Here is a 23529-nt window from a genome sequence, read left to right as displayed (position 1 = left end):
CAAGGTCCCTTCCAACTCTGTTATTCTGTTCTATTCTAAAATCTGGCTCAGTACAAAGCAGAAAACTAGGATTCTAGCATGCTGTGTGAACTCTGCCACTAACCCAGTAGTTGTTTTTCCAAGTTACGTTGGAGCACGATTGTTGCTTGTCTGTTCAGAAGCAGCATATTAAGAAAGACCAATAACTGTTCTGTTAACTCCGATTGTTTTAAAAAAAAAACCTTGGTACTAAAATCCAAATGAAAGTATCAGACGGGGGGCTTCCAATGGCTGCTCCTCCCGGCTTTACCCCAGCAGAGAGACATCACGTCAGGCTGAAAACGTACGCAAGACAAGACCGAACATCACAAGTTCTTTATTAAGTAGGCAACTGGCATCTGCAGATCGAAGCTTTCTCTTGCCTTCCACAGGCTGTAAATCCTGTGGGAGAATCCAGAGGGAAACAGAAACGCCAATAACTCAGGATCTCTGCACAGCGCAAGGCAATCGGTCCAGGCAGCCTGGCCCCAAAAAAAACCTTCAAGGAATCGTGGTTACTTTCAACGTGAACAAATGCAAAGATAAGCGTGGCTTCATTTTGGGTGCTGCCGGCATGGTCACTCGGGCCGGCTTCACACGGGTTTTGTCGTCGCTTTTGAGGTCTCCAGGTTGCGTGCTTGTGCGTGCGTGTGTTTGCACTTTTCCAAGCTTTTCCTGGGGACACCCAATCTTCCTCCCTCTATGGATAGGGAACCCATAGACCCTTTAGTACCTGTGGACTTCAACCCCCAGAATTCCTGAGCCGGCCGAGTCCATAGGTCATAATAGGGTGGGCAATTATGGTTCCTTTAGGACAGAGGTCTCCAACCCTGTCCACTTGAAGCCTGGAGGACTTCAACTCCTAAAAATTCTGGGAGTTGAAGTCCTCCAGGCTTCAAGTGGCCCAAGGTTGGAGATCTCTGCTTTAGGACCCGTGGAGGGACTTCAGCTCCCAGAATTCCTGGGAGCAAAGCTGGCTGGGGAATTCTGGGAGTTGAAGTCCTCCAGGCTTCAAGTGGCCCAAGGTTGGAGATCTCTGCTTTAGGACCCGTGGAGGGACTTCAGCTCCCAGAATTCCTGGGAGCAAAGCTGGCTGGGGAATTCTGGGAGTTGAAGTCCTCCAGGCTTCAAGTGGCCAAAGTCTCCAACCTCTGCTTTAGGACCCGTGGAGGGACTTCAGCTCCCAGAATTCCTGGGAGCAAAGCTGGCTGGGGAATTCTGGGAGTTGAAGTCCTCCAGGCTTCAAGTGGCCAAAGTCTCCAACCTCTGCTTTAGGACCCGTGGAGGGACTTCAGCTCCCAGAATTCCTGGGAGTGGACGTTCACAGACCTTAAAGAGGCCACGGTTGTCCACCTAATTCAAACAGACGTTTGAAACAGATGTGTCTGAGTATTCGTTTGTGGAGAACGGGACACTTTTTAAACAAGTATTTGCTTTTCTGCCTTTGCCTTTGACGTATTTTTACAACAGCATTTCACTTTGATGTCTGTGGAATGTGCTCTACGTTATTTTCTGACAGAGTTGTCTTGTCTGGCCCCATCTCAACTCCGTCTGAGGATGCCGTCTCACCTTTCGGCTTCCCCTCCCAGGGGCCAATTCTATCAGCCCTGGAATAGGATCTGGGGTTCCTAGGAAGGGATCCCTGATCCACAGACCTGGGTTGAACATCTCAAGACATGGGAGAGCAGAATCCGATCACAAAATCTCTTCTTCGCCAAGATCCTGAAGAGATCAAGCTGGGATTGGAGAAAATCCCCCACTGCTTGCTTCAAGAGGACTAGCGACACGCTTTTCCTGACCTAACCAAAATCTGTCAGTGTGAGAGGCCCACTCTCTGCCAAGGAGGAAACATGAAGCCCTTTCTGTCTCACATCCGTTGGATGCTGCCCAGGGGGAAATTTGGATTTCTTTGGGGGGGGGGGACGCAACATGTTTCGAACGCTAAAACTATTCTGCCTCATCTCTATGATGGGCCAAGCCGTGACCCTTCTTAATTCCCCTGCGAAAGGAGCTCAGAGAGGCATTGAAGGCTGTGCTTGCATTGGATGTCACAATTCCACAACGAGAGGTCAGCGTCCTTGCTGCTGACCGCTGGCCTAAACAAATTTAATGAGTGTTCCGCCTTTCATTCCTGCATCCAGATGTCAGCTTTGCAGAGGTTCTGCTCTAGAGGAAGAAGTGAAATAATGATGATGATGATAATAATAAAAAAGTAGAAGTGCCTGTCAAACCTGAGTTTCCTTTCCTCCTGTGGCTTGGTGGGAACGCAGCTGTCAAGAACTTCCCACCTCAAACCAGAAGACGTCTCCCGCGAGGCCTCCTCCGTGCGACACAGCTAATTTTCTCGGAGGGGCCAGAGAGGAAAACAAGAATTGAAAGTCCTACCAAAGAAAATCCTGAACGGGTATTAATAGCTGCAAGGCGGCTTGTCCAAAGAGAGCTCATTTTCTGCATCTCCTCTCTGGAGCTGGGCCCAGATGCGGGCGGCCCAAAGCTCCGTGCTCTTCATTCTTTCTAATCGTCGAAATCCGGGATGTCGTCGTAGGAGAAGCCCCGGTAGCCCTTGGAAGCGAAGTAGGCGATGCGCAAGTGGTAGAAGCCGGGGAGGAAAACCAGGATGCCGATGATCAAGACAGGAACGGCGCGATCGTTTCCCTGGAGGATGGAAGAAGAGGAGGAGGAGGAGGAGGAAGAGAAGGTCACCAGGCAGCTCAAGGCCTCCGAGGCAGCAGGGAAGGTGAACGTGGATCACCTCCAGGGGGCTGCAGGAAGACACTAAAAGGCCCCACCCCGCGAAGTGGAGACTGGCTCCATCTTTAAAATGGCCCCAGGGTGAAGGGGATGGACCATTAGCCACAAAAGCCTTCCTGCTGACTGGACCAATCCCTCCTTCTCGGCCCCATGGCCTGGGGGCTATAATGGGGAAGAGGCTGCATGGAGATCAGGGAGCCCCCGGTTCAAGGACGCTCCCCTCCCCCCATGCATGGAAAACCCCGGGGGAGGAGGGAGAGTCTAGCTTGGTGATGGCAAACCTATGGCACGCGTGCCACGGTGGGCACATGGAGCCATTTCCGAGGGCACGCGAGGGGTTGCCCAGCTCGGCTCCAGCACAAGCGATGGCCAGGCTGATTTTCGGCCTTGATTTTCGGCCGTTTTTTGCCCTTCGGAAGCCTCCCTGAAGCCTCCGGAGAGCGAAAAACAGCCCAATGTGCAAACCGGAAATCTGGAACTTCCGGTTTGCGCATTGGGTGGTTTTTCGCCCTCCGGAGGCTTCAGGGAAGCCTGAATGTCCCAGGATCATGTGATCCCCTTTTGTGAAGGGGGTCAGCAAAGTCAAGGGCAAAGATTGACCCATTTAATAACTGTGTTAGCAACTTAACAACTGCAGGGATGCCCTTAACAGCTGCGGCAAGGAAGATTGCAAAGTGGCAAAACCATTTAACAAGTGTCTCGCCTAGCAACCAAAATTGTGGTCATAACTCAAGGAAAGCCTGTATTTGTCTCCCACTTGCTCTAAGTGTTGTGGCCCGTCAGTGGAGCTGGCAGCAGATTCGGACAGTGAGGAGGTTGGGGAGGAAGATGGGCCGGTCCTGGAGTCTGGGGAAGGCTCTCAGGAGGGCTCTGTGTCGGAGGCAGAGAGGGGGCCAGGGCCGTCCGACAGTTATCAGCTGCCTTCAAAATCAGACATCAGTGAGGCGGAAGAACAGCTGGAGCCTGTTCCCAGTGTGTGCATGAGCAGAATTGCCAGACGAAGGGAAGAGCTAAAGAACAGGGGTCGACTTGGGAGGAAGGACACAGGGGACGATGAATGGCCCCTCCCAGAGGAAATAAAAGAGGGGCGAAAGGGGAGTGGAGTTTGCAGGAGACAATTAGTTTGCTTAATTGGTTCATGACTCCCCCAGGCTCCTTGCCAAGTTCTGCAGATCTCGGCCTGGCAGCTCTCCAAGCCAGAGAAGGTTTGTGACTGTAAATCCTCCCTTGGAAGACTTTGCTGGAGGTGAATGAGCAGAATTCACAGTCAATGAATAAACTCCTTTTGTCGGTACACGGAGTTTGCTTCATGCTCTTGAGAAGCCTCGGTGAGAACACTAACTTTCACGAGAGTCGTGAAAAGAGAGACTCCAAGAGAGGAATCAATCAGCCGAATTCTGCTAAAGGAGCTTCAAACTTCCAAGCCACCAGAGCCCTCCCGAATTCTGGAGCCCCAACTGACCCCCCCTGATCCTAGAGGTTCTCCAAGGTGGTCTCTCTGGCTCTCTTCTGGGACAATGCAGACCAGCCGCCCAGACCTCCCCGCAAAAGACCCCGGGACGGAATCACCGCCCGCGACTCACCCCCTGGCTAATGTATCCCGCGAGGAGGAGGGCGCCAATGATGATGAGGAGGGTCCCAATCAAGAACAGCACCGTGGCCAGCGCGATTGCCTTGTAAGGCACCTTCGGGGGGCTTTTCTTGAACTAGGAGGGAAAAATGGGGTCAGCGCAAAACAGGCTCCCCAGCCGAGATCCCCACATCCTTTCTTCTTTTTTTGAACCAAGTTTTTTATTTTTTATTTTTGTTAACATAATTAAAAGTTCTTTTATGAACAAAGTGTTGTCTGGATTCACCCTTTAACATTTTCACATCTACATAATACATTTTACATTATATTTCCATTTCCAAATTTTGCCAAATAACTTTTCTTCTCCTATTTTCCCATTTTTAATTTCTGTTCTATAAACCATGTGGTTCCCCCCCCCCTTTTAAATAAACCAAATTCATCATTACCTTTCCATCTATTTTTTACAAGTAACACGTGTCTTCAAATTCAGTTTTTTATGTATTAAACATTTAACGTAATTAATTTGTACAACTAAGGGTATTAATATAGCTCACACACATCCTAATTCGATATATACTGTTACCATGCTTAAAATATTTCATTTCATTCTACTAATCTCCAATTCCTAGTTTTTCTTTTCTCTTTTTCTTCCTTTTTATATGCCTCGTATCTTTTCTTCTGAATTTTTCCTATCACTTTTCCGTAGGTGATTTGAATGGCTCTCCCCAAGTTCTCTTTTCCCACCTCCTGTTGCTTCTCCAGAGCTCCCCAGACGAAAGCTCCCAGCCACGCTTTGCACTGGCTGGGGAGTTCCAGGAACGGTGCTTCATATATTCTCATATACCGTGTTTCCCCCAGACAAGACAAGGGTCTTATTTTCTATTGACCCCCTAAAATAAACATGGCGTGTTCCCCCCTCCCTTTCTCCCAGGGGTGGGTTGCTGCTGGCATTACTGCTGGTTCAGTGCGTGCAAAAACTTTGCACGCGCATGCGCTCACTTTGCTCACATTTGCAAATAAAAAGGTCTGCGCATGCGCAAAACCTTAAAAAAGGATGAAAAAATAAATGTTTGAAATGAAAATTGGTTCTGTGCACACGCAGAACCCAAAAACAAGATGGCACCACCATAGGAGAACCGGTCCGGGGCCGTGGCAGGCCTGGGTCCCTGCCGGTTCCAGCGACTCAGGGCTGCCAAGTTACTAGCTGTTCGGTCGAACCGGTCCAAACTGGGGGGGGCTTATTTTAGTGCATGCACTCTAAGCCCAAAAGCCTTTTTATCCGGGGAGGTCTTATTTTCAGGGAAACAAGGTACCCGAAAGATGCGCAATTTGGAGCACAAAGTTCTTTTTTAAGAGCTGTTTTTCCAGCAAAACATGAAATCATTCTGAGTCTTTTTCTACTTGGAAATGGGATGGAAAACAACTTTTTAAAGAAGACTTTCAGCATTTGCCCTGACTGGATCCTCTCCCAATGTTCACGGATCCAAATCCCCCACCAATTCCAGGAACGGCACAAGCCAATTGAGTGGCGTTTCTGCCCCCAAAAATAAAAAACAAAATAAAACACCATTTAAAGCAGAGAGCCAAAGAGAGAGATAAAACCATCCTGGGAAGATACTTTTCTCCTGAGGCAAACCAGTCCAACCGGGGTGTAAACGGATATAAAAAGGAAGGTGTGAAGAACAGGTTAGGTGGTAAAACTGGGTGCACCAGGAGTTCCTGAGTCCAACCGGGGTGTAAACGGATATAAAAAGGAAGGTGTGAAGAACAGGTTAGGTGGTAAAACTGGGTGCACCAGGAGTTCCTGAGTCCAACCGGGGTGTAAACGGATATAAAAAGGAAGGTGTGAAGAACAGGTTAGGTGGTAAAACTGGGTGCACCAGGAGTTCCTGGAGCCATGTCAACAAATCTGGAGGGATTTATGACAAGTGTTTATAGACATTCATGTATGTAAATCTAAATTTACGAGCATGCTGGCCTAAAGTCCACCCATCTCTTTTAGTTCATGCTCAGACTCGGGAAAGAGAAAACAGGGGGGGGGGGGGGGGGCATCAAATAAAGCAGTTTCATACAGTCCGGTTTTTCTTTTCTACCATATTTATTTCTTTTTTGTTGAGTGGGGGAAGGGAGCCATGCTAACAGGGGTCTTTTTAGTGATGCTCCTATTATTACTTTCTTAAAGATTTTTCTCTACACTCCTGCCGTAAAAGGGAAGAAGTGCCATGACAAGGCTGCCCCCTGGTGGACATCTCTGCAAACAGATGAAAGAGTCAGAAAAAACCACCGCCAGAAGGTGGAATCCAGCGTTAAAGGACTCCGCCTCCCATCATCTTGGCAAACACTACTGCTTGGGGGGGGACGGGACAGGGACGGGGGGGGGGGGGGAGAAGACTATCCCGTGACCACAGCTTTCCATCCAAGTTTGGGGAGGAAAGATAAAACTCTTACGTCCTTCTCCAGGGAGCCGATATTTCCCCACCTTCCTTCGTTTGTTTTCGTTTGGAGGGGGGCAGTGGGAGATACTGCCAACCCTGCGAGGTAGACAGGCCAGGGAAACAACTGCATGGGAAGGTTTCGACGACTTAGATTGAGGTTGGCTTGCACAACAGAATCTTGCAAGTGTGAATGTGCTAGCCTTTTCCTTCTTAGTGAGTGAGGTGTGAGTTAGTGAATTAAGCGTGAATTAGGGAGAGGGTGAGTTGCTTCCAAAGGCGGATTTAAAATATGTTGCAACCCTCATCCTCCGATCATGAATCTTGCATCTCTCTCCTTTCTTCTTTTTTTAAAAAATATTTTATTTTATTTTTATATAAACAATCCATTTTCCATTAACCAGTGTGTCATCTGGGTACAAATATTTGGTGCCAGCATTAAAATATACAATCTTATTCATTATTTAATCTCATCTTGGCTTAATTTCCAATACCTTAAGTATCTAATATTACAATTATAATTTATTTAACTCTATTAGTTATATTAACTATTAATACATTTTCTATACTTTAGATAACTTAAGGATCTTGCATCTCTCTATGGAGTGTGTGCGTGTGTGTGTGTGTGTGTGTGTGTACGAGTGTGTGATCTTCCTATAGCAGTGTTTCTCAATCTTTATGACCTCAAGGTGTAGAATTCTCCCTGCACGATGCTGGCTGGGGAATTCTGGAAGTCCACACACCTTAAAGTTGCCAAAGTGGACAAATACCACCCCCAAGTTAATGATATTGGGGATTCCTTACCATATAAAGGTAGTCCATGACTTATGACCACCATTGAGCTCAACATTTCTCTTCCTAAGAGAAACATTTGTTTCGTCCCATTTCATGGGTTTTCTTGCCATAGTGATTGAGCAACACGGTTGTTAAGTGAATCCGGCTTGTCCACTGACTTCGCTTGTCAGAAGGTTGCAGAAGCGGATCACGCAACCCTGGGACACTGCAATGGTCATAAACATGAGTCAGTTGCCACAGTGTCTGAATTTTGATCATGTGACTAGGGGATGCTGCAACGGTCGTAGGTATGAAAAATGGTCATAAGTCACTTTTTTCCAGTGCTGTTGTGACTTTAACGGTCACTGAATGGACTGTTGTAAGTTGAGGGCTACTGGTGGTCTGAAAGAATTGCCGCCATAACTCTGCCCCATGTTAAGACCAGTTCGAACAGAAAAGGCGAGAGGGAACAGAGGGGAGACATCAAATAAACCACAGATTGGGTCAGCAAGCCTCATCTGGATGACCTTTTGGAGCCAGTGGGAACACAGAATAACAGGGCTGGAAGGGACCTTGGAGGTCTTCTAGTCCAGCCCCTTCTCAAGCAGGAGATGCTCTACTCTTTTGCCGAAATGGCCACCCAATCCTTTCTTAAGAGCCTCCAGTGGTGCATCCACACTTTCTGGTGATGGCAAGCGGGGGTGGGGGGGTGGGGGACACATGTCAGGGCTGGGGCCTCTTAACAGGGGCTCCCAGATGGGCTGAACTTGGGCCTGTAAATCAAGGATCGGCAACCTTAAACACTCAAAGTGCCACAAAGGTCCTAACCGGAAGCCCCCCGTTCAATTGGGTTTGTTTTTTGGATTGTTTCTAACGTCCTTTTAACTTTCGTGATGTGTGTTTTTTAATGCTGTATGCCGCCCTGAGTCCTCTGGGAGAAGGGCGGCATGTAAATCCAATCAATCAATCAAACAAACAAACAATTCTGGAGCCAACCAGAAGCCTGGTTACCCCACCATAGAGTCTCCTCCTAGAGCGGCATCCTTTCCCCTCTACCTGTCCTACCCGAAAGCCCTCTCAATGGTGGAGCCCACTGGCCACAGGGAGCCGCAGCAGAGGGAGGAAAGAGGCACATGCGGCTCCAGGGCCGAGGGTTGCTGACCTCTGCTGTAAATCCATCAGGAGCCGCAGCCTGGTCTTGCCAAGGCCACCGTTCTTCCCTCTGCCTTCTCTCTCTCTCCAGATGTCCTGGTTGGGGCCAGGAGGGCAGAGAAGAGGAGCAGGGGCCCCTGGGCCGAGCTGCGCTTTCAGGAAAGGGAAGAGCTTCCTTGGGCAAACAAAACCCCTCAGGTTTCCTTCCTTCTCCCAAATAGTCAGAGGAGACTGTCATGTCTGATGACACTCAGCTGTACATTTCCACCCCAAACCACCCCAACGAGGCCGTCGAAATGATGTCCCGGTGTTTGGAAGCCGTCCGGGTCTGGATGGGGGACAACAGACTCAGGCTCAACCCCTCCAAGACAGAGTGGCTGTGGTTACCGGCGCCTCGGTTCAACCAGTGGACTCCATCACTGGCCATAGGGGGCGAGCAACTGCCCCCTGTGGAACGGGCGCACAATTTGGGCGTCCTCCTAGATGCCCAGCTGTCGATGGATGACCATGTGGCAGCCGTGGCAAGGGGGGCGTTCCACCAGGTTCGCCTGGTGCGCCAATTGCGCCCCCTATTGGACCGGGACGCCTTATGCACAGTCACTCATGCGCTGCTGACGTCTCGTCTGGACTACTGCAATGCTCTCTACATGGGGCTCCCCTTGAGATGCACCTGAAGACTACAGCTAGTTCAGAATGCGGCCGCGCGGGCTATCATGGGGAGTACTAGGTACTCCCACATAACACCTCTCCTGCGCGAGCTGCACTGGCTGCCTGTGGTTTTTCGGGTGCGTTTCAAGGTGCTGATTACCATCTTCAAAGCGCTCCATGGCACAGGAACTAGTTACCTGCGGGATCACATCCTACCGCATACATCCCTGTGACCAATTCGGGAGGGACTCCTCCGGGTGCCGTCCACCAAGCAATGCCAACGGGCGGCGCCTAGGAGTAGAGCCTTCTCTGTGATGGGCCCAACCCTCTGGAATGACCTCCCCCCCGATATTAGAACTACTACCGACCTCCGCTCCTTCCGACAAAAACTTAAGACTCACCTGTTCCAACTAGCTGGCCTGGCCCATTTATAGTCCCATTTATACCTCCTGGCAAATATTTTTACCCTGGGATAGTTTTTAGGGGTGTTTCTAATGTATTTTTAAATTTTTAAAATTTTAATCTAACTTTAACTACTTGTAGAGTAAACTATTGCTACCTCCTCCAGCCACATCTATATTTATTTGATATTTATATTATGTATATTCACTGTTTTTAATATGACTGTACACCGCCCCGAGTCCCTTCTGGGAGAGGGGCGGTCTAGAAATTAAATAAAAGTTAAAAGTTAAAGATGTCTGAAAATGGGCTGGGAACTCGGACACTTTAATTCTGGCTTACAAAGAAGTCACTGCAGGAGACGGCCCCAGGCCACACACACACACACACACACCGGCCTTTGCAACGCATGGAACAGAAGAGGGTCCTTCTGGGGAAGATGCTGGGTGAAAAACTGGAAGGCCCGCTTAGCTGGCTGACTGTGGGTCAGTCCCTGCCCATTAGCCCAACCCACTGGAAAGGTTGGCTGCTGTTGTTGTGGCTGTTGTGGAGAAAAGAGAAGCTGGAGCATCGTGGAGTCTGCTTCTGAGTTCCCAGCGTAACGGTGGGATTATAAAGAGAAGGATAAAATAAAAGGCGCCCCTTCCTTCCTTTTACCTGCAGGTCGATGTAGCCTTCATCTGTGCAAGCGAGCTTCGAATACTTCACTTTGCTGCTGGGGATGGAAGCAGCCAAGTTCGTCCTGGACGGCATCTTCTCCAGCAGAAGCAGCGACAACAGAGCTACAACCTGCATCAGAGACGTAAAAGCGGAGAGGAAGCTCTGGATACTCTAAGTGATGCGAGGCCCACGCAAGGAAGGCCCTGGGAGCTACAAGGGGGAGCACTTTGAAAGCCCAGAAAACAAACTTTTGTCCCCAGGTTGGATAGGGAGAGCTAATCATCCTCGACCTACAACGGTAATGGAGGCACCAATGCTAGGGTCATAAATTGGGGCAGTTGCAAAGGAGGGGGGGGGAAGAGACTTATATACCGCTTTCCAGCCCTCTCTAAGCAGTTTACAGAGTCAGCCTATGCCCCCCAACAATCTGGGTCCGAAGGAAGGAAGGAGGGAGGGAGGTCACTTAGACTGATATACCCCTTCACAGAGCTTTCTAGCCCTTTCTAAGTGGTTTAGAGAGTCAGCCTTTTGACACTCTCCCCCCCCCCCCCCAAATAATCTGGGTCTGAAGTAAGTAAGTAAGTAGTAAGTAAATCTTCATTACGGTCAAAGGCCAGCAATACACATTAGTTTTTACAATATGTTAAAAAGTACTGACATTAAGGTACAATTAAAAAGTATTGACATTAAAAGTGAAAATAGCATACATGTTCTCAGATTGTTCGGGTCGCTCCCTGGTTTACCTGGGTGCAACGCTGTTAAGTATAGGAGTAAATTCAATGGTCCAAAGATTGTTAGAGATACGTCCAGATAATTGGTACAAGATGACAACTATACTTCTGTAGCCAATTTTTTTCTTATGGACAGTACAGCAGCACAGAACTTTGCCACTGGATACGTGTTAACCGGGTTAGTGTCCTGGAGGAGAAAGCCTAGATAAAAATTGTCTGCCCTCCCTGTCAATCTCTCTAATAAGGGGAGAATATGTGCAGACCTATTGCATTTGAGGACCTATTGGCTACTTGCAATGTGTGATCCAGGTGTGCCTTCCATGTCCCTTGCGAGTGGAAAATCACCCCAAGGTATCTAAATGTTCTAACCTGTTCCAAACTATGTCCTTCTATTTTCCAGGAGTATTGGCTTGGTCTTTTAGCAAAAACTAAAATTTTTGATTTATCAAAGTTAAGGGCCAGCTTGTTTTGCCTGCAATAGCCGAGTGTTGCCCTAATTGCTCTCTTCAGTCCTACGGGGGTTTGTGAAATGATAGCGGCATCATCAGCATATAAGAGAATTGGCACTTTGCATTGTGCTAGGTTAGGAGGATGGAAATCAGGGTTCCGTAAGAGATCAATCAGGGGATTAATATAGAAGTTAAAGAGGGAGGGGGACAGGATGCAACCCTGCCGTACCCCTTTTTGTACCCTTACTGGGCCGGTTAAACTCCCTTGGGGATTGCACCTCACTTTCAAGTTAGAATTGGCATACAATTTTTGTATGAGGAAGAAGAGGCGTTTATCGATAGTGGTGCATTTTAATTTTTCCCAGAGGAAGTGATCCTGGATATTGAATCAAAGGCCTGCTTAAAATCAAGGAAGGCCACAAAAAGAGAGGATTTATATATATATATATATATGTAATTTTGTACTAAATGGTGGAGTATCAAGATATGATCCACCGTAGATCTTCCTTCTCTAAAACCGGCTTATTCGTCTTTGATTATCCCCCCTGAAATTAGCCAATCTTGAATTGCTACTCCCCAATCTCTAGGCATGTGGCCTGTTTTATCTATAAATGTAAACAGTGATGCTAAAAGTGGAGCCCACCAACTGGCGTTCTTTTTAATTATTTCTGGCAGGACATTTTCAGCCCCGGGTGCCTTATTAGCCTTTAGGGCTCCGATCAACCGGGATATCTCTTCTGGTGTAACAGGGGGCCAGTAAGGAGTTTGGCCCAAACTAGCTTGGCTCTCCTTGGTTACATAGTCAGGATCTGTATAAAGCTCCCTAAAATACTCTTCCCAGGCATGAATCGGAACCGGATTTGTTGGGGGTAGGGGAGGTTTTCCCAATCCCCTGGTGATGTACCAAAAAAAGGGATGCATTTTTTGTCCTGGCTGCCGTAATTAGTCTATGGCAAGACTCCTTCAGAGCCGCACTTTTCTTTTCTTTTCGAAGGTTCTTATATTGTGTTTCAGCTGCTTTAGGTAGTAAGTGTGATCCTCAAAGGGGGCACTTTTACTTTTCCTGTATTCCATATTATATATCCTTTTTAGTTGCACGCAATCTCTATCGAACCATTTTTTGCTCTTTGAAACCGGCCTTTTGGAGTGAGCTAGTGATCTGTTACTGAGAACCGTATTCAAATTTAAAATTAAGGATTCAAACCCCTCTAGGTAAGATCCTCCACACTTATTTCTTAGTAGAGATGTACGTAGCTCTATGGTTTCAGGGGCTAACATCCATTTGGTAACTTCCTTAGCGCTTTTCTCGTTCCATTTCATTTTTACCTGGGTATTTTGAGTCTCTAACCTGGGTAGGTAGGCTGTGCCTGCCCTGAGAGATTTCTGGTGCAATGTGAGAGTAAGGAGTAATGTATTATGACCGCTTTCCAGTCGTGAGTCTACCTCCATCTTCTGTAAGAACTTCAGGAGGTCATATGATATTATCCAGTAATCAACTGTGGATTTTCTTCCTGCTCCCCGATAAGTATATTCCGCTGGAAAGTCACCCCATGGGGACCCGTTAAGGACACAAAAGTCCAAACGTACAGTCATTGGTCTTACACACAAACCTGCCCGATTAGCTTTCGGGTCTTTAAATTGTCTGGAATGCAGAGATTCTCCTGTTACATTTCTCATGCCACTCGGCCCCACTTGGCAGAGGGCCGGACTCCAACACCCAGCGCTCCCAGCCCTGCCAGCATCCCCTCCCCCCACCCCGGGGCTGAAGGAAGGAAGGAAGGAAGGAAGGAAGGAGGGAGAATGTGATAGCCCTTAGACTTATATACCCCTTCCCGGAGCTTCCCAGCCCTCTCTAAGCGGCTTAGAGTCCCCTTTTCACCTACAACCGTCGGGGGCTCCCCCTTCGAGCGACCTGGGAGGGGCGCCTCCCCCCCCCCCCGTCAGCCGCTTTGAGGCCTGGACTCCAACTCCCAGAATGCCCCGGGGAGGGAGGAGGCTGGCAGGGCGGGGAGCGCTGGGAGTTGGAGTCCGTCCCTCTGCCAAGGGGGGGGCGAGTGGCGTGAGAAAGGGGGCCTCCCCTCCCCTCCCTCCTCGGCCTCCGGGCGAAGCTCCCCCCTCGCCCGCCCTCCTGCCCTCCTACCTGGGCGCCCGACCCATGGCCGCCTCGCCTGCCCAGGAAGTCGACTCGCGCTGCCGCTTCCAGGTCGCCGAGGAGCAGCGCCGCCCCCGGGAGGCTCCGCGGAGGGAAGCGGCCGCCCCCGGGCTCCTCCCCGCCGCGCACGGACGGCACCCGCCGGAGCCCCGCCTGGCTGGGCAGCTCCGGGAGACGCGGGCCGGGCTGGACGCCGAAGGAAGCGCTGGGGGGGGGGGGGAGCGGCCGAAGACCCCCCCCGCCTCCTCCTTTGTTCTTGTTACTATGCGGTTAATCCTTGATGAGATTCCCAGCCTTTCAGGCTCAGCAGCTCCAGTCCTTACGGCAGGGGTGTCCAAAGTTGGCCACTTTAAGACTTGTGGACTTCAACTCCCAGAAGTCTTAAAGTGGCCAACTTTGGACACCCCTGCCTTACGTCATCATCAACAATAATAATAATAATAATTTGTTTTTAATTCTTACACATCTCACGGCGGGAATGGTTTAATCCCTGATGGCCCTGCAGTTCAATGCCAATAAACAGAAGTCTCATTCCCAGTAATTTCTCATTTTCATTGTTACTCACATGTAATTATTTCTTTCTACCTCTATTTTAACCCCTCCCTTTCCCCTTTCCCTATCATTCTAATACTCAAAGACACGATCCTTCCTTTTTTCATTATTCAATATTTAAATGCCCATTTCCAGCATCGTTTTTCAAGCGTTTATCAAATTACTTAATCATAGCTTTTCCCTATTCACATTTTTATACGTATTTAATAATACCCTTATACAAATTCTGTTTCTCTAATTTACAAACTATTTTTCACCCTCCATAATTCTAATAATATACATTACGGGACTACCTTACTAGCATATATTCAATGATTTTTGTCTCACATCAGAGTTCTTGTAACTGCTTTTCTGTTACCTTTGCAGCGTCCCCAAGATCAAAATCCAGATGTGCTTGGCAACTGCTTCCTATTAATGACGGCTGCTGTGTCCCAGGGTCACCAATCCACTTTTCAGACCCCCCTAACAACCAGCCGCAATTGGGGAAGCCAGATTCACTTAATGACCATGATGCTATCAACTACAGTGATTCACTTAGGTCATAAAATGGGGTAAAACTCACTTAGCAGAAATGTTGGGCTCAATTGTGATCGAAAGTCAAAGGATCCCAGAATGCCCCCCTACAGGAAGGTTTGGTTTTATTAAGAGAATTACAGATTATTTGGCAGAGGCAGGTCTACATTTACATCAGATTAAATTGCAATTACCCCTGTATACATATTATATTTAATATTTATAAAGTTTATATTTATTACACTTAAGGTATTATTGTTTATATAAAATTGGAATTGTACCTTTAAAATAGTCTAATGAATTGATTTGGAAAAAAGAGAGGGGGGATATATATTTACAAATAGATAAATTTATAATCAGATTAGGAAGTAATATATTCAAAATCTTTGCATGAAGTAATTAACCTTACGTTATTTATAAAATTTACGATTTATTATCTATAAGACAACATATTTTATGTCTGTATATGTGTAAGTTGTAGTTAGACTAAAATTGGTATGGTTGAAAGTATTTAGAATTGTGTGATTGTATGATTAATTTTAGAGCATAAGTGTACGATAGGGGGCTCTAACCAAGGAGTGACTTATAGGGGGGCTATTCTTAAATATTAAAAGATATATGGGGAGTGCGTAGATTAGGAGAAATATTTAATAAGGGAAGAGAATTTTAGGGATATAATAGGTGATTTATGATATTTTGGAAGAATTTGTTTAAGACTTTGAAGATGAAGAGCACAACGACAACTACAAAGACTGGGAAGAAAGCAATACATTTGAATCGGTAACTTCTTCCCGGGGAAATGATCCTCACGTTGGTTTTCTTCAGCCTACTTTCCAAACCAAAGAAAAGAAGCTAACCAGACAAGCAACTCAACTGCATCTTTGGGAACTTCTTAGATGTATGTTTTTCTTAGCTTTCCCACTTTAAGGTAAAGCTTCCCCTCGCACATATGTGCTAGTCGTTCCTGACTCTAGGGGACGCTGCTCATCTCCGTTTCAAAGCCGAAAAGCCAGCGCTGTCCGAAGACGTCTCTGTGGTCATGTGGCTGGTATGACACAACGCTAAAGGTGCACAGAACGCTGTTTCTTTCCCACCAAAGGTGGTTCCTGTTTCTCTACTTGCATTTATTTTACGTGCTTTCGAACTGCTAGGTTGGCAGAAGCTGGGACAAGTAACGGGAACTCACTCAGTTATGCGGCGCTAGGGATTTGAACCACTAAACTGCCGACCTTTCTGATTGACAAGCTCAGCCTCTTAGCCACTGAGCCACCATGTTGCCTACTAAAATCTTTCTAACTATCCTTCCAGCACCCCCTCAGGTCTTGGTGCATGTGTGTGTTGTGTGTGTGCGCACCACCCTCTCAGGTTGAGGTTTTTTTCCATCCTTTTCTTCAGGGTAAACTGAAAGTGTCAGAATCCTGTTCACTTTTAACAACCTTTTAAAAATTTGGCTAGAAATACTCAACTTCTTGACAGCAGTTGGAATGCATCTAATGAATCCTTGGCCATCTTGACTAATGCTTCTTCAAAACCTGCAATCTTAAGGTTTTATATTCCAAAACTTGGTAATTTTATTAAACATTCAGGCAAAAATTAATCTTAAGCAATCACCTAGAATTGAAATGCGGCAGGGAAGGAAAACCTTATCCGCAGGAGAAATGAACAAGGCAAGCAGGATTCAAGAAATTGGGCGGTTATGATAAACTCTCACAGACAAAAGAAAAAAAATGAAGTATTCTTTATTGAAAAGTATTTGTTTTCGAAGTTTCCCATTTCCAGGTAAGCCATAAGAACATTTTCCCCCTTCCAAACATTTCTTTTTGCAGCCCTTGTTTCAACTAATAGGGTGAAAAATACTGCAAAATTCCGATTCTCATGCAGAGTCATTATGGGTAAATGGCATCTAAAGGGTCCCAAGGCACCCCCCACACACAAAAAGTTATTCGTTTTTTAAATACCGCATATTCATTTTCATACGAAAAGGATTAAAAGCTGAACAATAAAAAAAGCTTCTACAACTATTTTAGGTACTCACATAATAAAAAGGAAATGTATTTACATGGAAATATCTACAATAGGATCTAAGTGCGCCTGGCGCACCAAGACTGAGCAACTGAAAGGGACACCGGGGGGGCTACCAGTCTCACAAAATCACATTCCCCACCTCCCTTAATTTCCTACGATTCTTCTTGGTCTTCAATCTTTGGGGCCAAATAATATTTCAAATGTCCCATATCTGCTATCTTGTATTCCACAACTGCAGGAGACAAAAAAGAGAGCCAAGGAAAACAGTTAATGGCCAGCCTGAAGCCTTCAATCAAATCAATGAAAATTGCCTTTGGCATCATTTTTCACCGAGACCCGCGATATTCTACTCACCTAAGGGAACATCCGCAGACATACTGAGTATAACTGTGGGAGACAAAGGTGTAGCCTTGGTGAAGAAATTCAGATATCTCAAAGCGAAAGTCAGCTGGACAGGTTCATTCATCTCTATTGATACCTGCAAAAAATGAATGAAGATTTAAGAACCGAGAGGAGAGAGAGAGAGCGCAATGATAAGAAAGACAGTTTAAGCTTCCCCGGGGCCTACTTACAGCTTCCTCCTCTTTATCAACGACACTGGTTTGCGAGAGTTTGACGTTTCCACTCCCAAGTTCTCCTGTGGCGGAAAATTTGACACCATCTTTTGTGCAACAGATTACAACGGCGTCTCCGATGTGACTGAGGTCTCGGCAGATACGGGCAAATTCAGCCGAGGGCATTTTCACCACACAGCTGTATTCTTGTTCCTGAAAGATCGTACAAGCTTTAGGAATTGTAGGACTCGTTTAGGCTAAAGCCAACACCTGGATTGTGTTCCATTTCTCCCAGGACAGATACTAGTGGGGCCAGAGAAACAGATGCTAATCAAATATTTTTTAAAAAAATTAACAAGAGAAGCAAATATTTATTTTTGCAGCAGTTTTAACAGGTAGTTCCCGGCTGGTGATCATCTTTTGCAACCTTCTGATAAAGCAAAGACATTGGGCAAACCAGATTTCACTTGTTAGTAACACCACTCTTACTAACAGTTGAGGACTACATGTATTTTACCGTTGCATTTTCTAATGGCTTTAAGTACAGGATTAAAAAATGTTAATTTTATGAGTTAGGTTTTAATCACACTCCCGCTTCCAAGCTATAATACAAATCTGCAACACAAAACTTTTTAACATTTGTTTTTAATCTCCTCCGCATTAAGAGTAGATGCCTGTATAAGACACACCTTTTTCCCTCAAAAAAAGAGGGTGAAAATCTGGGTCATCTTAAACACCGAATACGGCATTTTTGGCCTCCCGAAACCCCGCCCTCTTTGCAAAAATGGCCGTGCAGAGCCTTTAGGCAGCTTCCAGAGAGCTCCTGGGGAGGGCAAAATTCAGCAAAAAACAGTCTGTTTTTTTACCCCCCCCTCCCCCGCAGGAGCACTCTACAAGCCGCCTAAAGGCTATGCATGCCCCTTTGACAAAAAAATCGGCCATTTTTGGGAGGCCTGCAGAGTGCAAAAACATTTGCCTCTTCAAAATCTTGGTGTGTCTTATACTCTGAAAAATACGGTAATCAAAATCTGGGTGCTTAGCTGCCTGCTCATGTTTAGGACCACAGGATAGATTTCAACTTCTCCCTGTCTGCCCTTTTGGTCACGCTACCACCTTCCAAAGGGTCACGGTTGCACACGCCTCATCAGCAGTGGGGAGAAGACAGGAGGTCACCTGGGAGGCTGCAGGGAGGCGGAGTTGAAGAGAAGGCAACAAGGCAGGAGAAGCATGAGATCCTGGCTTGACTTTACTCAGGACTACAGAAACTGCTGTTGCCAAGTGATGCATCTATTTTACCTAGTGACTGAAATTCTGGTCTTAATTAGGATCATTAAAGCAAGGACTACCTATATCAAAATGGCAAAATAGAATATTAGCAAGCACAGTAATGCTTTTGATTGTTGCAGCTGACGTAGATTCAAACCATCCAAGATAGTGCTTACATTTAACGAATTAAATAATGGTACTTTTGAGATAAAAACCCACTTACTGGAATTCCAAGCTGTTCTACGTCCAAATCCATTAATTTCATTTCATAGTCTGAAACCTTCTCCTGATCTGTTAAAAAAACAAACTATAATCAACATTGCTTACCAGAACAAAATAATTTCCTGACTCAATACTGTTTACTAGACCTAATCTGCAAAGCTATCTGAATATGTATTAAATAAAAGACAGCAACAAAACCACAGAGTCTTTGATCGTGATCTCAGTGCTTGGCAACCGGTTCGCACTTAAAACCAGTTGCCAAATTCTCTGTGCTCCTGTGACAGTCAGTGGGGAAGCTGCCAGGGGGAGGTTGCCCGTTCCCGCCTGCCAGATTGCAGAGGAAAAGGGGCTGATTGCCAAGAGGAGGGGAACTCCTCCAAAAACCTGCAGAACGGAAGGTTGAAACTTTGGGGTTGAATGTGGTTCAGCAGCTCACTGTAGAGGGAGGGAAGATCCTGCAGCGGTTTGTAGAAACAAAGTGTGAATTCCAAAGATCGAAGCTTTGTTTCTGCAACTTGATGGGAGTTCCTTCTGTGCAGGGAGGGAAGCTGCCTGGCCTCCTGCTGCAGTCGCTTAATGACCAGAAGAACAGGGAATGTGGCTGCTGAACCAAGCAATCATGTGGGATTTCATGTAACCACCAAAGCTCCAGTCCAACTGTAGTCCTAAATCAAGGGTTACCCATAGTAGATTGAAAATGTTGCAAACAAGTCTTCATATAATCAGCTTCTGGTTGGAATTACATTTAAAAACGTTCTATATTCCAAACCGTTCACATCAAACTGCACATTTAAGTCTGATTGTGTGTGTTATGTTATTTTTATATTACATAATGTATGTTCTAGTTCAGTTGCAAGCTGTCATCAGTATGACATTAAACACAGGAGTAAAAAAAATATGTTGATAGGTGTTAGCAGACTGGCAATCAGTGCATCTTGTGGAGCCTTAAAATGTGCTGTCTTAGAAGCTCAGCTAAAACTGCCTGCTCTGCTGCAGTTCGCACTGGCCGAAGCTTCCAGATATTCTTTTAGGGCAGCCCCATGCAAAGCACATTAATAATCCAATCAGAGGTAATCAGGTCATGAGTAACTAAGCACACCTCTCCCCCCTACTCCAATTGAGGAGTGGACACAACTGGTGAACAACTTGAAGCTGTGGCAAAGGCTCTCCCAGCCATGGCTGCAACCTGCTGGTCTAGCTGAAGTCCAGAGTAACTCCTCCCCTCTCAGGTACAGATGTAGAGAACCAGCGACAGGATTACTTTGGAAAAACATGCTTATATCTGACCACCACAAGCAACTGATGTTCTAAAGGAACGTCACACGCTAAGGAATATCAGAATATTGCCTTTTGTACATATGCTTTCCAAATGATTTGTTGTGCAGCAATTAGATTTCATAGCTTGCAATGTTCTTGTCATGTCTTTTCTTTAAATTGCCACATCTAAAACAACTTTCTATTCTGGTCTGCAAAAGTAGAATCTACCTGGACATAAATTTGGATGTTCTATATTCTAACAGGCTCCTTCAAAGGACTCCATTCTGACATCAGAATGTATCTTACCCCTTCTAGTCTCACAGTGAACACCCACTCCTACGAAGAGACAGCTTTAATAATTCAGTTAAAACTTACTTGGTGTTTCAAATACCAAAACCAGCGTGTCAGCATTGTCTTCAGCTCTCAGGGTGATGATGTCATCATTCCCAGCACACTTGAGCACTTTGGACATACTAGGAAAGAAAAAAAATGTGCATTTCATTGTTTTGATATACTGCATTATTTGGACAATACACAACATGAGACACATTGAACAAGTCAGTGCAAGCTGATAAGGTCAGTAGGCTGTTGTCCCAAGGGAAAAGCAAAGAGAAACTGAGTCAAAATTCATTTGTAAAAGCTTCCAGAGAACAAAGCCTGTCAACTTCCTGACTCTGTAGACTTATTTTCACATAAATCAAGCAGAAGCCTTTCTATACACAAAGTGGGATTAGAAAACAGGCTTCCTTGCCTGCTTGGACCCACAAGCGACACATTTCCCAGCAAGCAATTGTTACTCTTTTGGAAACACAACCGCATTATGTGTCAGTTTGGGTGCTGTGTTAAGCCTTACCAGATATCCAACAATATCCTCAACGTCGTTGATCCAGCAGGTATTACTTTAAAATCAACCACAACAGCATAGATTTACACAATTTTATTTCCTGATCCAAAAATTGATTTTGATCCAGCCCCCTTCCTATCTATGATTAACGGTGGTCAGAAGCTCACACAACTCAACATATTTTCTAGGAGGAAATTTAGAAAGCACTTCATTGTCATTTCTGTATTATTGAGATACATTCTGGAAAATAAATCAGTTTTTCTGATGCTGGAAAAAAAAATATCCCTCCCCCCCTTTCACTATTTTTTGTCGTGGACACAGACAGGATTAACGTGTTGAATATCTCAACTGGGAAAGGAGGACCCTCTAGCTACCCTGAATGTGCAGGCAATGCAATAAACTTGCAACAGGTTGCCCTTTTCTGGAACACAGGGAAACCGTGACTGAAGATTTGGAAATGCCAACTACAACAGACGCCAGACAAACCCTGACAAGGGGCACCCTATGCTGTCTTGAGCTTGGGAGTCCCAAAGGGCTGCTTCCATCACAGAGGAAACCTGGGGAAGGATGAGCCTCTTCCCCAGGGGCCAAGAAGGATGCCTGCCCTGCCTTCTCCCCACCCCCTTCCTTTCCTAACCCCTTACATCCTGCACATAAATTGTTTCAACTTCTACCCTCAAAACGATGCTATAGAGCACTGCACACCAGAACAACGAGACACAAGGAGTTTTTTCCCCCAATGCCATCACTCTGCTAACCAACTAATTCCCACAACACTGTCAAATTACTTACTAAGACTGTATTACTATTATTCTCTTCCTTCCTAGTACCTATTGCTTCCCACCTATGACTATAACCATGTTGCTTGTATCTTTACAATTTATATTGTTTTATTTGTTTCCTAGTATGATTTCATAGCTTATTTAGTACCCTATGATTATCACTAAGTATTGCATCTTATGATTCTTGATGAATGCATTTTTATTCTCCTGTACACGGAGAGCATATGTCCCAAAGACAAATTCCTTGTGTGTCCAATCACGCTTGGCCAATGAAGAATTCTATTCTATTCTATCCTTCATTCCAATATCTATTCTATTCTATTTTATTCTCTATTCTGTAGAATGGATCTTGTCTTTATATGTGCACTGAGAGCATATGTACCAAAGACAAATTCCTTGTGTGTCCAATCATACTTGGCCAGTAAAGAATTCCATTCTATTCTATCGCAAATGCAAAAGCCGCCATGCTGCCTCGCAGAGCCCCTGCAAAATCCCGCGCCAAAAAGACAAGCCACGCCCCGAAGGAGCACCGCGACCAATCGGGCAGGAGCGCGCCGAAAGAGCGGAACCCAGCGGAACCAATCCCCTTCCAGGACTAGAGCGCGCGAAGCCTGCTTGACACTCCGCGCCCCCGCCCTCCGGCGCTTTCCCGCCATGGCGCGCCGGGGGTTACATCACAACAGGCGCGACCTGCGCAGGGATGGTTCCCGCCTTTCGATGCCTGTGAGGCGAATTCGCGCCTTGGTCGATTTCTGCCCCCCCTCCCGTACCACCACCACCGCGCGCTCACTCGCCCGGTCACTACCTGAGGAGGTTGACGCCCATGGCGATGTTGCGGTCGCAGCGGTAGGTGTCGAAGCCCTCGGAGCGCATGGTGAGCTGCACCAGGGAGACGTGCGAGGAGTCCATGCTCTGCAGGCTGATGCCGCCCGAGCCCAGGTCCCAGCAGGCCTCCGTGATCAGGTCCTTCAGCGCCTCCAGGACCTTCTTCAGCAGCGAGCCCTGAATCAACCGCGCCTCAAACATCCTGTCGGCGAGAGCGGGAAACTTTTCGCGCGAACCGGCTTGCCCACTCCCTTTTATAGAGCTGGGGAGAACGACGCCCCGCCCCTGGCCGGCTGACGCTTAGTACGCCGGCGCGCCGCGACGTCACCTTTTGCTTCGGCCCCGAAGAGGCTGCCCGCAACTTAGAGCCAATCAGAATGGGAGTTCGTTATTGTCTCCACCCCTCGCGGATCTGCTGACCAATCAGGATGCAGGGAAAGAACGTGCTTTGCTCCCAGTTTCTGGAAGGTGCCCGGACTTGTTCGCCTGCAGACGCCGCTTTCTTCTCCAACCGGGCGCCCTCCGGATTTGATGAGAAAGACCCCCATTAACCTCCCCCAAATATGATCAGAGGCCGCGAGGAGGGATGTGCGGTCCACCATGTCTGGGCAGGAGTGGACATTTCTTCCCCAGAACAGATCATTTCCACCTTCGCCATCTCACCACAGGGCACTTGGGAAGAAGCAATGCTCAACCAAACCTGGACTCACAGCCCCCAGAGTCGCCCCTGCGTGGCCCCGTGGGAGTCTGATAACCAATCAGAATACAAGATCAAGATCAAAGGGCATAAAATCAGGGTCTTTCAGCATCTCTGTCTCTTCTTCTTCACCCAACATCTGGAAGCATCTGATCCCCCTTTTCTGCTCAGGAGTTCAAGCCATGTGGTCCTGTCCATCATTAAACCATCTTTCCAAGCAGCCTCCATGGTTCCTGTGTCTTTTTCCCCACTTGGA

At 46.7% G+C, this 23529-nt stretch overlaps 3 protein-coding genes across 3 annotated transcripts in view; 1 reads left to right on the top strand and 2 right to left on the bottom strand.

Moving 5' to 3' along the window:
* Positions 1-23529, top strand: part of LOC309396157 (surfactant protein C-like) — a 353221-nt gene that overhangs the window by 170169 nt on the left and 159523 nt on the right. The gene's annotated exons all lie outside the window — the stretch shown is intronic.
* TMEM230 (transmembrane protein 230) lies at positions 338-13874 on the bottom strand. Its single transcript, XM_081961057.1, has 5 exons — positions 13725-13874; positions 10402-10533; positions 4353-4475; positions 1283-2673; positions 338-1052 (listed from the first exon to the last, which is right to left on the bottom strand). Exons 2-4 carry the CDS (start codon positions 10495-10497, stop codon positions 2533-2535), a joined length of 360 nt encoding a protein of 119 aa, XP_081817183.1. The 5' UTR covers positions 10498-10533; positions 13725-13874; the 3' UTR covers positions 338-1052; positions 1283-2532.
* Positions 16525-22833, bottom strand: PCNA (proliferating cell nuclear antigen). The gene is made up of 6 exons (XM_081961399.1): positions 22557-22833; positions 20501-20598; positions 18870-18937; positions 17399-17593; positions 17181-17304; positions 16525-17058 (listed from the first exon to the last, which is right to left on the bottom strand). Exons 1-6 carry the CDS (start codon positions 22775-22777, stop codon positions 16979-16981), a joined length of 786 nt encoding a protein of 261 aa, XP_081817525.1. The 5' UTR covers positions 22778-22833; the 3' UTR covers positions 16525-16978.

This window comes from Natrix helvetica (genome assembly GCF_964273705.1).
Source record: "Natrix helvetica genome assembly, chromosome: 8".
In the NCBI taxonomy this organism is placed as follows: domain Eukaryota; kingdom Metazoa; phylum Chordata; class Lepidosauria; order Squamata; family Natricidae; genus Natrix; species Natrix helvetica.
The sequence above is the reverse complement of the archived record's forward strand: the minus strand, read 5'-3'. Positions and strand labels throughout refer to the sequence as shown.

Coding starts and splice junctions, on each gene's coding strand:
- TMEM230 (XM_081961057.1), bottom strand. CDS start 10,497: ATGCCGTCCAGGACGAACTTGGCTGCTTCCATCCCCAGCAGCAAAGTG. Junction 4,476..10,401: donor AAGGCTACATCGACCTGCAG/GTAAAAGGAAGG, acceptor TTTCCCTCCTAG/TTCAAGAAAAGCCCCCCGAA. Junction 2,674..4,352: donor CGGGATACATTAGCCAGGGG/GTGAGTCGCGGG, acceptor TCCATCCTCCAG/GGAAACGATCGCGCCGTTCC.
- PCNA (XM_081961399.1), bottom strand. CDS start 22,777: ATGTTTGAGGCGCGGTTGATTCAGGGCTCGCTGCTGAAGAAGGTCCTG. Junction 20,599..22,556: donor ATGGGCGTCAACCTCCTCAG/GTAGTGACCGGG, acceptor TTTCTTTCCTAG/TATGTCCAAAGTGCTCAAGT. Junction 17,305..17,398: donor TTGATAAAGAGGAGGAAGCT/GTAAGTAGGCCC, acceptor CATTTTTTGCAG/GTATCAATAGAGATGAATGA.